This window comes from Strix aluco, chromosome 1 (assembly GCF_031877795.1).
Source record: "Strix aluco isolate bStrAlu1 chromosome 1, bStrAlu1.hap1, whole genome shotgun sequence".
Classification (NCBI taxonomy): domain Eukaryota; kingdom Metazoa; phylum Chordata; class Aves; order Strigiformes; family Strigidae; genus Strix; species Strix aluco.
The window spans coordinates 152,092,126-152,105,728 of NC_133931.1; the positions used below are offsets into that span (position 1 = coordinate 152,092,126).

General features: G+C 37.4%; 1 protein-coding gene across 2 annotated transcripts; it reads left to right on the forward strand.

Annotated features, from left to right (window-relative positions):
• Position 1: 1 nt before the first annotated feature.
• LZTFL1 (leucine zipper transcription factor like 1) lies at positions 2-10,935 on the forward strand. 2 transcript variants are annotated; one of them, XM_074840471.1, is made up of 10 exons: positions 2-140; positions 1,711-1,835; positions 2,317-2,511; positions 3,009-3,069; positions 3,914-3,982; positions 5,397-5,462; positions 5,595-5,672; positions 8,337-8,510; positions 8,987-9,090; positions 9,905-10,935. In XM_074840471.1, exons 1-10 carry the CDS (start codon positions 138-140, stop codon positions 9,921-9,923), a joined length of 894 nt encoding a protein of 297 aa, XP_074696572.1. In that variant the 5' UTR covers positions 2-137; the 3' UTR covers positions 9,924-10,935. The 2 variants fall into 2 exon arrangements, with proteins under 2 accessions (XP_074696572.1, XP_074696581.1); XM_074840480.1 differs by lacking the exon at positions 3,009-3,069 and having other exon boundaries at positions 3,914-3,959.
• The last annotated feature ends 2,668 nt before the right edge of the window (positions 10,936-13,603 follow it).

The window sequence follows — 13,603 nt, forward strand, 5'->3', positions numbered from 1 at the left end:
CGTGCTCGTCACGTGATTCAGCTGCCGCCATTGGGAGCGCAGCGAGGGCGCTCGCGAGGCTTCGGTCTCTATGGCAACCGTCCTCCCGTCGTCGCCGCTGAGCCCCGCTGCTGGTCGGGCGCGGCGAAGGGGCCGCCATGGTGAGTAGCGCTGCCGCCTCCCTCCAGCCGTTTGTCTGGGCGACGGAGGGCGTCGCCGTCTCTCCGGCCTTGTTCTCCACCGGGCGGCGGGGCTGCCCCGCAGCCGTGAGGCGCCGCTCCGCGTCGGCCGCCCGTCGCCATGGGCCGGCCCTGAGGCTGGGCCGAGAGGCGGCCCGCTCCTGTCCCGCCGTGGAGGGGCGGCCCTTCGTCATGCGGGGGCCTCTTGGGGGGTGCTGCCGTCCCGGGCAGCCCTGCCACCCTCGCTGGGCCCCGCGGAGACTCGTGGGGCCTGGGGTTTTCGCAGCATCCAATGGCCCGGTTGTTTAACTGAGCATCAGCATTGCTGACTGACAGATGTCGAGTGCTTTGGCCTGCGCTTGTGTATTTATTTATTAGTTTAATGTCCTTTTGAGGCTGCTTTCTATATTGCGAGGTTTCAGCAGTGGTATTGTCATATGTCTTCGTTACTATTTGTAACAAAGAGAAACTTTTCACCTAATGAAAACCCACCAACAGCAAAGAGAACATTAACTGATCTTTTCTTATGATCTCTCATTTGTGGGATGTGGGACTTCGTGGGAGACATTGGACTTGCAACCACATTATAAGAGCCTGTTTTGTTTACTGCTGTTGCTGTTTCCTAGGCTGCCTTTATTTTCCAGGCAGTCGAGATCTGTGCTCACATTTTCAGTATTGTTCATCCAGGTATCACAGTATTACATTTTCACTGGATCTGCCCTGTGCAGTTGAATTAATAAAGACAAGGTGATCAGATTAACTGTTTGTCTGAGTTGCTACGTTGCTGTCTCCAACACCAGGGACACTAACTCAGTACATTGGAGTAAATGAAATGGACTTCACCTTTGGTTGCCTAGGGACTGCAGTAATAAACTCCCAGTTGTGTCCTGTCGTGCCTCCTTGTGAGTTGTGCTACCTGCATGAGCAAGGTTTATTCCAATGTAATGCCATGTCAGTGCTCCTTCTTTTGAAATAGAGACATACATAGAAGGGCTAGTTAACCAGATCTAAACACACTTCCTTCTTAATTTGCCCTGGGAGTGTTTGTTTCTGGGCCATAGGCTGTTGAAAAACAAGTTCAGATTATCACTTAAGATTATATGAGAAGTCTCAAGATTTTACATATAAACTAACAATGAAACATAAAACACTTTCCTGTGCATTTTTGTTAGTATATCTATAAAAGATACATCATTCAACTACATTATACACACATACATGTAATTTATCCAAGAGCTTCCTCTCCCTCACAGTCCTTCTGGTTCTGATCCTCTGATTGTCTCAGTCTCTAATTTTGTATGGGTTTTCTGAGCATACTGGTCACTTGAGGACTTACTTCTGAGTACCGGTACTTTTAAAGGGGAAGCACTTATGTGAGGTATACAGGGATTACAGATGTGAAAATACGGTTGTTTTTTAACATACTAATTAACATGATACCCTATGAAAGCAAGCACAGATACTAGTCAGAAGGCAAGTCTTCACAATGCTTATGCTCCTTTTTACTTATTTCAGTGTATATTTGTCTCTGTGCTTATATCCATATCTGCAGGCAGAGCTAGGCCTTAATGAGCACCACCAGAATGAAGCGATCAACTACATGCGCTTTGCTCGTTTCAAGCGTGGCCTGTGTCTCAAAACAGTGGATTCTTGTTTTCAGGACCTTAAGGACAGCAGGTACTGGGGTGGGGGGGGTGTGCCATCCTGAGCAAGAATAAAGAAAACTATGCTAGCAACAATTGCAGATTTAAATGCTTTGAGGTGACTTTTCTCTGTTTACGTTTGTATGTTCTTAGTGAGGAAAAAAGACCCAATAATTTTCCAAATGTTACGAGTCAAGTCCTTTTAAACCTAAGTTGTTCAAATTCTTAGGAATTAACATAGATATCAACAGCATGACATTGCTTTATCTCTTGCTTCTGATGTCTAAATTTGATGCAAGACTGTAGCTGAAGCAACATTTGTGATTGTAATGTTTCCAAGAGAAAATTTAAATACAATAACCAATTAGTAATATCATGGTGATCCGCTAACTACTGACAGTGGATGGTTTCAGAAGGACACTGCATTATATGAGTGACACTGTGTAGTGAGGCCTCATAAAAATGGAAAATTGTTACCTTTGTCATACATGACTCATCTTGACTTCTCTATTTAGACTTGTTGAGGAGACCTTCACAGTTGATGAGGTGATAGACATGCTGGATGGACTGCGGACTGTTGTACACAGTGAAGTGGAGTCAGAGCTCATAAATACAACTTACACCAATGTTTTACTTCTGCGGCAGCTCTTTTCGCAGGCTGAGAAATGGTACCTTAAGTTACAGACAGACGTCTCTGAATTGGAGAATCGGTAACATATATTGGACTATACAGAATGCCTTTCAATAATAAGAAAACTTCAAAGTGTAGATGATTTACATTCTTTTCTGAACCATAGAAACCTATTCTTTTACTTTTGTATTGATGATAGGTTAGTTTCAAGTCTTCCATCTATGAAGTAGCAAGATACACAATAATTTCAAATTTGTCAGGAAGATGTTTTTATTGGTAATATTCTTACTTGAATTAATCAGTTAAGAGTGGGTGATAGGATGTGATTAAAAAGCGTTTGTTGTCTTGAGTAGATTATATTTTAATCAAGGATGCTAAATCTTACAGTTCTAATGCATGTAGCATAACATTCCGTGACATCATCTGTTGCATTTATCGTATTTGCGTAGGACTTCATTCTGTACTTCTAATCAGAATCTTGCATGCAATAAAGAGCATAGCATCAGCCTGGTAAAATGTGTTTCATAGCATAGCTCTTTCAGTAAATAAATACCTCCCTTTATTTTTCTTTTTAAGAGAATTGTTGGAACAGGTTGCTGAGTTTGAAAAGTCAGAATTTACATCTTCAAACAAGAAGGTAGAGTTTTATTTTAATCAAACCATAATGTCATGTGGAGTCATGACAAATGTTTAAAATACTTAGTACTGACACTTTGTGCTTAAGAGAGAAAAACAAAACAAAACCCAAAACCCCACCCTTTTTCAAAAAAATCTCTGAATGTCTCCGAAAAGTACTATTTTGCAGTTTGACACCAAGGCTCACACTGAATTGCCTTGGCTGTTTCCGGATTGCAGATTCTGCACATCTGGAGCATGCCTCATAATTCTCATCCCAAAGTCAGCCAGACCAGAGATGTGTTGGGAGTGTCTGCTCCTGGGTTCCCTTCTCCCTGGAAACTGGGGCAAGACTGGGACATTTGCTTGTCTTGACATGGAGTCAAGAGCTGAGAAGGTTCCACAATACAGATATGACCCTAGCTTATCTTGTATGATTATGGTTGCACCTTATTTGGTTTGTAGCAGAAAGGTATATTTAGTCCATATATTTGAATACTTAAAATAAGATTTATTTGGAGCTGTGTAAATATTTTTTACTGTTGCAATCACTCAAATATTTGTCTTGTTTTCCTCACTCCTTTGTCTTTTGGTTGCTGCAGCATTGTTAGTCTTTTGTAAATTCAAGTTTGCAATCCTTTTATGTCTCTATGTGGTATTTTTGTTTAACTTTAGCTGAAAGTGAAGTATGTAACTTAGGAGCCAAGATACCAGTAAAAAATGAACTTCAAATAAAAGGTCATTCATTTGCTTTACGAAAGAAAGCTGAATTGACTGTCAATAGTTTTTTTACAGACTAAAGGCAACTTTTCTTCCTCCTAGAAATCTGTATAATTTAATTTTTTAATGTTTTATTATTTCTTTAGCCCAGTGCAGATCTCATTAAACCAAAACTGGCTCCATTACATGAAGGTGGGTCAGAGCTGCTAAACAAGGTAAGAACTTGTCTGTTTGTGCAGTTGTGGTCATGACCATTCTGCTAATTCAACTGAACTGGATACCTGTGCAGTAATATTTGTATGATGCACCTGTCGCTATATAGACATCAAGGTAATATACCCCAGAATGTAAAGTAAAATGCTAATGAATTAATAAATATTGTAAAGCATCTTAAATTTATTGTGCAGTTATGGTCTTTAACATGCATTGCAATATCGATCTTCCTTTTGCAAAGACATTTTGGCCTTTGTAATTATTTATTTTTCCATTTAATGAGGTAAATTTGTAGAAACCAGTATTCAGTTTGTTCCATGCAGTTGGCTGGCTTTCCAGCAAAGAAGTAAATTAAAATATGTAGCTGGCTGAAATTATTAGGTTATCCAACATTTTCTGTATCACTCAGAGTCAATCTTATCACATTCAGTCTTTTTTTCTTTTGTTAGTTGGTTGAATTCCTCCTAAAGAAACAGGCACTTAAAGAATTTGGAAATTACTAGTTTTGAAAATGTCTGATTTCCCATTTGCTGAAGATTTTCAGAATTACAAAACACATTCTGGTATTTAATGTTATCAGTAGTTTTTATTAGGTATTGAACTTATTTAGTTCAACTGAACTTTTTTTAAATGCCACGCTTCTTACCATACACTTTTAAGTTATGGGCAGTCAAGATATTTAGCGAGGAGCTACGTTTTCTGTCTTCTAGCCCACGTTACCAAAATGACCTGTCAAGTACAGTGTCTCAATCAAATTGTTGATACATTGAGATAATTAAAGCATTCAAGAATTCAGAGTTGTGTTTTACTTATAGATCAATGTAGTTCTCTTTCAAAATCTGTTTCGGAACAGTTTTTGTTGATTATGTGTATCTGAAATCTGGTTTGTTGTTTTTTGGGTTTTTTTCCCGAAAAGTAATTCAAAGTTTATGTGATGAATCTACTCTGACTGACAGAACATGGTTATTTCCTGTGACACAGAACATGATATGCATAACCTGGTATTTGTCTCTTTTAAACAGGAACTATGAATAAATTCTTACTTGCCTGTTGATTGAAAATACCAATGATGAGCAGCCATGAGATTTGCATCTCTGAACATGCAATTTTCTTTATCGTGAATCTTGATACTAACAAGATGCTGACCTTGCTAATCTCAGTTCAGTAAAGCATGTGCCAGATTTAAGTGAACGGTCCCATATATTACAGTAGAATTGGAGACTTAATTTTTTTTCCTGACTGAGGCAGCAAACACAATAAATAAATAGGTTACTGATTTCTTATGAAGGCCATTTTTATAAGCATTTAGAAGCTTGTTTCCTAAACTATGAAGCGTATTTTCTTACCTGAAATATTTTGAAAATTCAAAATAGCACAAGAGCGTTCACAGACTTTTTCTCATTCATTAACCCAAAGACAGTTGCTTGCCTCCAAGAAGAAAATGAAAAATTGAAGATCAGACTCAAGACCATAGAAACACAGGTAAATTCCTGTAAGCTTGGATAATTAATGCTGTTTGCATATTAAAAAAATCTAAATAAGAACCCCATGGTTTACTCTTACCTTTTTGATTAAAGTGTGTTTCTGAGGTTTTACGTTTTCAATGTATCGCAGGCTACAGCTGCACTAGATGAGAAGTCCAAGCTAGAGAAGTCACTGAAGGATTTACAGATGATCCAAGGAGATCAAAAGGTAAATATAATTAAGATTTCCCCCCCCCTGTTTAACACAACTGTTGCCTGTGCATCTAAAAAGTTGATCTGTATGGTGTTTTTCTTTTCTGGGAAATACAAAAGTTCAAGTTAGTATTGTCATGTTCCTGCTGACATTGTCTGTTCCTGCTGGTCTGTCAGTCAGCAGATAATCTAGAACATTAGTTGGTGTTTTGACATGTATTTTGTGTCACATAGACCACGATAAATTATTATCAGAAAGTATTATTCCAGGTGCTATCAGGAAGTAGTATTCCAGAGTTCATATTCTCAAGGGTGATTTGTATTAACAGATGGAAACAGAAATAAATTTGTTTCCTCCCATTTATTAATGAAAAAATAATATCTAACCTAGTTTTTATAGCAACAATAAAACACTAATGCTTTCAAGCATCTGTCACAGATGATACTGACATGGACAAACTAGACTTGCTGCTTCTCACTTCAGACTTTAAAAACCTAAATACTTATATTTTAAGTGTCCAGTGTCCTATATTCTTAAATATCAACAGAAATTTTGCTACAAGTGTCAATGATCATGGGTCAGATGGCAAATGTTTGATTTTATGTAGTTCTACCCATGTCACTGTACTGTCAAAAATGGCTCACTGTTTATTTTTATTACTTGAGGTTCTTAATCTTTTTTGTGAGTGAGGATTCAACCATGGTGAATTGCTGCTGCAGAAAAAAACCCATAAGAAGCTAGAAGTCATGCAGGTTAACACAGATAAATCTGTTCAGATCACCTTAGTATTCTTTTAAGTTTGTGCCTTTATTTTGTCAATAATTAGAATTTTCTAAAGTTTGTTCATTTGTTTCTTAAATTTAAAACACTTCAGTTCAAATTTTTACAAAATCAGAACACTTTAATCCCATTATTTTGAGAAACTGACTTTTTAAAATTCCTGTAGTATTTACAGATTTGGAAAGGAATATCTTAAAACATTTCCACTTTAATTTTCATATTTTAATCCTCATTTCTTTTTATTTTGCTTTCTAACTGGTTTATGGTATGTACTTGGCTCCCTTAAATCTAGTAACTTTCAAAATCTATATTCAATAATATTAATTAATAGAGAACTTGATTTATCAGTCATGGCAAATATTTTCTTTATCTGTTTTGTTAAGACTGAAATTATACAAGGTTTAAAATATTGAAGGGGTTTATTAAATCCTGGATAATAGTGTTTGTAGTTTTAAAAGATTGGAACCAAATCTCATCCTACTTTTCTGATTGAACTTGAATTGGCCTCAGTGTCAGGGCTGCTGAGTATCTTCAGGTTTCATGTCCTAATTTGCTCTCTATAATCTGTCACTTTCTTCTTCAGCTCTTACGTTTTCTATTTACAGGCATATATGTGTTGTTGAAACTAGCTAGTAGATACAGTGCTGAAATGTAATACTTTATTTAATCAAAGTATTAGTCGTTTGGAGAAAATGCTGAATTTAATCTGGTTTCACTACACACTTTTATAGGATTGGTGTCAATAAAATCATATGAACCCAGTTGCTCATTAAAGCAGTAGTTTTCAAACTCTTTGGACAATGACTGCCAAACCATAATGGTTTGTAAGGACCAACTCAGCAAATTTCTACCTTTTTTTAATAATTAATATGGTTCCACACACCAAGTGTGAACCACGGTTTGGGAGTATCTGCTCTGTTGGATCAGTTTAACTTGAGGATTTAGAATTTTTACATAATTGACTAATGTCACAGTTTAGAAAAATGATCACTGTCTATTCTGATCTGAAACATTATACAATGCAGTGCTTTTCACCATTGCAGCCTTGGACTCTGTCTCAAAATTCGAAATAAGCTTTTCTTCTGTACAGGTACTATTATTAAGTGGTTTCCTATGCCCAAATCTTAGCTTCCACATAGAAAAAGGAGAAGATCTTCCTTAGTTTTAGATTTTTGTTCTTTTTAAGGTGCTGCTGGTTCAGCCTCATCCTGAGTCATTATACTTGTGAGAGTTTGAAGCTGAGCTTTTAAATGTGAAAGAGTGTTTTGGTTTTTTGTTTTAAATGGACAACCATAGAACAGTGGCATGACTATAATGTTTTCTGACCCAGAACTGATGGCCAGAAGAGTTTGGGCTGTTTCTTCTCACAAGGAAACAGGAAAGTTGCTTCACAAGCAACTGTGGAGGCTCTTTTTGGAATGCATCTGAGAACAGTGCAATATCGGTACCTGATTGATAATATGAGCCTTAACACTTTCATCCTTTCCTACCTGTATTACACTAATGGCTTTTGAAATGCCTGTGATATTTTACCTACTTTAAAAATACAGTATAGCATAGACATTCAGATCTTAAACTGTAATTTACTATTTCTGTATGCTAAATAACTTCTTGTGATATGCTTCATCCTGTGGCTTCACTTAATTCCTAAAGAAGTGAAGTAAAAGAACTTGAAATCTCACCTTGGCAGAGAAGACATTCCAGCTGTCTTTAAAATGCATTTATTAACAATTTTTTAAAGTCATAAATTAGTTAGTGCTTTAACTATTTTTTTTTTAGTTAAAGCACTTCTAATTTAGGCTTTACAGGAATAACGTGAACATAACTATTAAAAATTAAGATGTACCCACTCTATGTGATATTTTGCACTTGACATTTTAAATATTTCTTCTGTTGAAGACTAATGAAAACCAGGATATCACTGAACTGGAGAATAAAGTGGCAGCTTTGAAATGCCAGTTTGAGAAGACTTTGAATGACTCTACTGCAAACCAAAAATTCTTGGAAGAGAACTTGGCAACAACAAAACATGACTTGCTTAAGGTTCAGAATCAGCTATCCACAGCTGAAAAGGTTAGCATTTTACTGTAATGTAAAGGTGATATCCTTACTCACATTTTAACTGATTAGTAATTTAACAAGCATACACTACAGGATGCAGTTTACTGGTTCACGCTTGGGCCTGTGTATTTCAGTTATTTCAGTGGAAAAACACATTAAAATAGCAAAATCACAACTAACTGTGTGATTATAGCTAGATGAATACTTAAAAATTGCCCATTTGTCTGCATAGAAATTTTGAATGAAAAGCGTATTCCCAGTCTTCAGGAGGCTTTTAGCCTGATTTCATTATAACATAAAGTTTGTGTTTTTGTCTCTTCCAGTAATATCATTTGGATCTACTAGCTGACTTCATCTAAATTTTACTAAGTTCAAGAAACTATTATTCTGAAACTTGAGAAGGAAAAGCAAGTCATCTTTTTTAAAAAAAGTATATCAGCCTGGTTTTCATAATATGTAAATAATCTGTTGATGTTGGTATTATGTAGGAACTGGAGAAGAAATTTCAGCAAACAGCTGCCTATCGCAACATGAAAGAGATTCTCGCTAAGAAGAATGAACAGATAAAGGATCTACGTAAAAAGCTTTCCAAGTAAGTGGTGCTGTTCTGTCTGTCCAAGCAGGATCCCTGTTTTGGATCCATGTTTTGCTCCCATTTTGTTTTTAAAAATGTGGAGCTGTCTGTCAGACTATACATTTTCTGTTAAAAAGAATTTCTAGTAGGCTGTTCCCTGATTTTTGACAAGCCAGTCCTTTTAATGGATGCTAGATGAGTAGGGCTGATAGGTGCAACAGCAGCTACGGTGTAGCAAATAATGAGAGAATTTAGTATGGAGAGTATGCAAAATATTTATTAGTGTGGTAGATAAGGCCCCAGGTGCTACACACAGAGATACAGATGGGAGATGTACTCGATGCTCTGGTATTATGTTATTTCTTCCACACTTGTTTATGGGAATGAGAAGTCTACAGTATGTAAACAGGGTTAGGCCTGTAAAGTAAGATTAAAGTAAGAGTAAAGAAAGATACACCCTGGGCATTATAGTGCATAGAAGACCGTCATTCTGCAAATGTCAAGTGAGCTTTGGCAACGTGGATGTAGGAGGACAGAGGTGGAACTTAAAACTTCTGTGTAAATTTCTGCGTGTATTTTGGAATTTGTGGGTAGGTTCCTGGTCATTCCCTCATTCAACTATTTGGTAAACTGTCCAGTTTTAAAAGGAGAAAATAGTTTAAAAAGTATATACATTTGTCTGTGCCCTAAGTCATACAGTGAACCTTGATAGGAATGCATCACTAGTTGGGAGTAATTTATTACTTGGGTTTCATATTTTCTTTAGAGACAAAACGTCTCTTGGTATTTTCTACTCTGTTTTAATGATTATTTTTTTTCTTTTAATCCTCAGATATGAGCCAGAGGACTAAGATACCAAAACCATCTGATCTATCAGAAGCTGCCATAGAAAGAAAAATGTAGACTGGTATTTTTCAATAATTTTTGTTTTGAATGGTGTATTTTTTGCTTCTAGTGCTTAAAATAACTTGTTCTTAATAGTAATAACACAATGAAACTCCTACCTTACTTCCTTGTAAACCTACAATTTATAGGTATTATAAGCTATATAATATAATAATATAATATAAAACCTATTATAAACTATAGGTATTAGTTTCTGTAGTCATGTTTTTAGTTGTTAACCACTGACATTCCTTGAGAAATAGCAAAGAGGAGCTTACTGAAGAACTGAGATCATCCTCTACAAAGAAAGGAGTTTATTTTTGTTAAGAAAAGAAAAAAAAAAAAAGGGGAAAAAAAGAAGCATTAGGGTTTTTTGATGTCTCTGAGGTAGAAACTCCAGTTGTTACTTTTGTATAGTTAACGTAGTTATGAAGTGGCATTATATGTGAAAATTCCATCAGTGGAAGGAAAAAGTAGGAGGAAAAAATGAAACATGCTGATTGTGTAATGTTATTTCATCCTGGACATGTCATACCTTAGCAAAACATGGTCAGTAACATTTTGCTAGAGGGTGTTCTTTAGGCAGTGAGGTACATACCAGCGCTGGACCCTTTCAAATACAGCCACTAATTGAAGTTACGCTTTTTCACTTGAATTTACTTGAAACAAATCTGAACATTGGAAGACCAATTCCAATTTTGCCAGTATTCTTAGTGTTAACATGATAATCTGAAAACGCATAGGGAAGTTGCTAATGGAGCAGATTTCTTGGGAATGGAGTTTAGATGTTTTCATCTCCTTTTTTAATGTAACCTCACCAGAAAACAGCTAAATTCTTTCAAGTCTTTTACGTGTCATCTTCTGCCTTGCACTTATCTGGCAGCCTCTTCTTAGTGCATTCTACTTGTTCATCTGTCCCTGTGCATATGTATGTTGTATTTTACTCCAAATAAAGCTATTCTGTTTTCAGACATTGAATCTTTAAGGAGCAGGTTTTTTATAGGAATGTTTTCTGTAGCTCTTTTTTTTTTAATACCTGTAGAAAGGAGTTACAGATCAGCAAAGAATTTTGCTAGAAATACGACCATGTAAATTAGAGATTCATGCTAAAAGCTACACCACATCAAACAGCTGTAAAAAAGTGTACCAGTGGCAGGGCTGGGAAAAGGCTGGGGGGCGGGGGGGGATGGAACGGGATGTGTGGTGTGTTACAGAAACTGACATTTAACAGTGCCTGTCTCAGGAGCTGCTTGAACTGAAGTGGATCGTTTTTCCTCATTCTTTCTCAGAGAGGCAAAGCTGTTAAAATTGCTCAAGCAGTGATACCCCAGTCAAATCTGCCATACACTTGCAGTCTGTAAGTTCTTTGTTGCCCTTTCCCCCCTGTTGGTTAACCAAGATTGATCTGGGATCAAGTCCTGTGTCTGTAGCGTGATATTATTGCTGTAGCACAACAGTAGGGCTTTATGGGGTGACAGACTCCTCCTGCAGTGTCAGTTAAATTCATGAAAGGTATTGTTTTGCCCCTTGTACAGTCACTAAAATGTTAACTTCTTAATCAGGATGTACCAAAGACCTTTCTGGCCTGTGTTTGCTCAGAGCAATTACGTTGCCTAGGAGTACTAGTCTGGGTGAGTATTGTGTTCTTCTTTGTAATAAAACTCATTTTAATGTGATCAGCTACTATTTCTAAACTCACAGGTAAAAGGTGAAGGAAGGCAGAGCATCTCATGACTTCTGGTTTTCTGATCAATCTTTGGCTGTTGACTTAGCTAGAATATTGACTCTGTGATGTGGCATTATCTGCTTAGAAACAATCACAACAAGGAAGTACACTATCGACTTCAGTATAGGAGTAGGTGTCATTGAAATAAGTTGGCTGTAGGCAAGCATGGTTACAGACCTTGTTATCTCCTCAAATGAGTAAGGCAAAGCTTGCAGACAACTGTGCAGTGCAAAATTGAAACGCTGGCTTTGATTACCTGTCTTGCAGATTGCCGGTTTAGTGAGTGTGAGATCAGTGTGATGCTCTCATTGGTTTCTGTTGCACAATGGCTAAGTAAGGGTCTTGTGGGGAGCCCTTGATGTCAAACATGATGTACCTGTCAAAGAAGACCTGGAGCATTATACAGCAGAGACAGTGTCTGATGTTTCTAAACCTTCACTTCTTTCCCTGAGGTGTAAATTCTAATACTGCTTTTACCACCCTTTGTTATTCAGAAGTTCCTGCTCAAATAGATATCATCCATTTCTTCCACTTCAGCTGTTAATTCCCTAGTTATGCCTGAAGGGAACATTTAAAAAGAAAATTTCTCTATAACTGGCTGATCTGCAGGAATCAAATCTCTTTCAAGCTGGGTGGGGGTTTTTTTGCTTGCAGACTGAAGAATATTTTCTGTAGGAATGAAATCTAGACAGCTCAGCTTTGCTAGTATTGACTCTGACAGCTAACAAACAACCCTATGCTCTAACTGTGACTTGAATTCACCGGTTGATCGTTAATAAATGAGCCAGCAGTGCTGCGTGCTACAATCTTAATGAGTTAGGATGTTACCCGATGTTCTTTAACTGTTCATAAAGTACTCCTTAATCTGTTTTTCTCTTCTGGATAATAGTCATTTTTTTAAATGTCCTAAGATGAATACTAATATATATTAACACTTATGCAAGTGCTCCTCTTTATTTGATAGACTGATGTAAGGGCAGCTGCAATTTGGACATTTCCCACATACCTTGCTTTTGGGAAACCCCCAGTCATCTGCCAGGCACTTAGATTTCAATGTAGCCAAAAAGTTCGTAAGATTCTTGTTTGATTTCCCTCTTCTGGCATTATCAAGGATGGCTCTTGGCTTCTGCGTGATACCAAATGCTGTCAGGCCACAGTGAAATGATTCTTACTGCCTCAGGAAACAATCGTAGCCGAATGGATCAAGCTTAAAAAGTTTGATCTGGTCTAGGAGGATGTGCCTTTTAAAACATATTAAAAAACATTTGAATGTAATTTGAAGGTAAGCTGGTATGTGAGCAGGTAAGAATTTTTATTGCAATTATTCTTGTAAATGTTTCTAACCGTCTTTGAGCAGAGAATGTGCCCAGGGTGTTACCCTGTGACTGTTAATTTTGTCAATGTACTGGTGAAAGCATTGGCCCAGGATTCCTGCCCTGCTCTGGCTGCCTACAGACTCTCACTGAAGGCACCTAGATCTGCCCTCCCTATCAGAGTCTCCTCTCAAACATACCCTGAAATGTTAGGCGGCCTGTTTGGAGTCCACTCTTCTCCAAATAAAGGTGGGTAGATATATGTCATTCTGTTTCAGCAGTCTTAGTATCTAGAGACTTTTAACTATTTTTTAATTATTAGTTTTAGGAACCTGTTAATGTAGAGTCTTGGAGCATCCGTTGTAAGTAATGGTGATGCTGAGTGGTTGGCACAGGACTCTGACAGCTGCTGGTGAACAAGAGAGCTGCCCAGAGACCTCCCCAAGCTGCAGGCAAGCTTTGACAGAGAGAAAGGGTGAACTGGCAGAAGACAAGCAGAAGAACTGACTAAATAGGCCAGGTATCTTTTCTATTTTTGTTTTACACAGGCCAGTTCTGAGGTCTGAGTGAACTGAGTGCAATTCTGTGAATCAGATATGCATTGAGT

Bases quoted from the DNA above. Each gene is read 5' to 3' on its own strand.
- LZTFL1 (XM_074840471.1), top strand. The intron at 1,836-2,316 runs GTACTGGGGTGG...TTCTCTATTTAG, and splicing joins CAGGACCTTAAGGACAGCAG to ACTTGTTGAGGAGACCTTCA. The intron at 3,983-5,396 runs GTAAGAACTTGT...ATTAACCCAAAG, and splicing joins GGTCAGAGCTGCTAAACAAG to ACAGTTGCTTGCCTCCAAGA.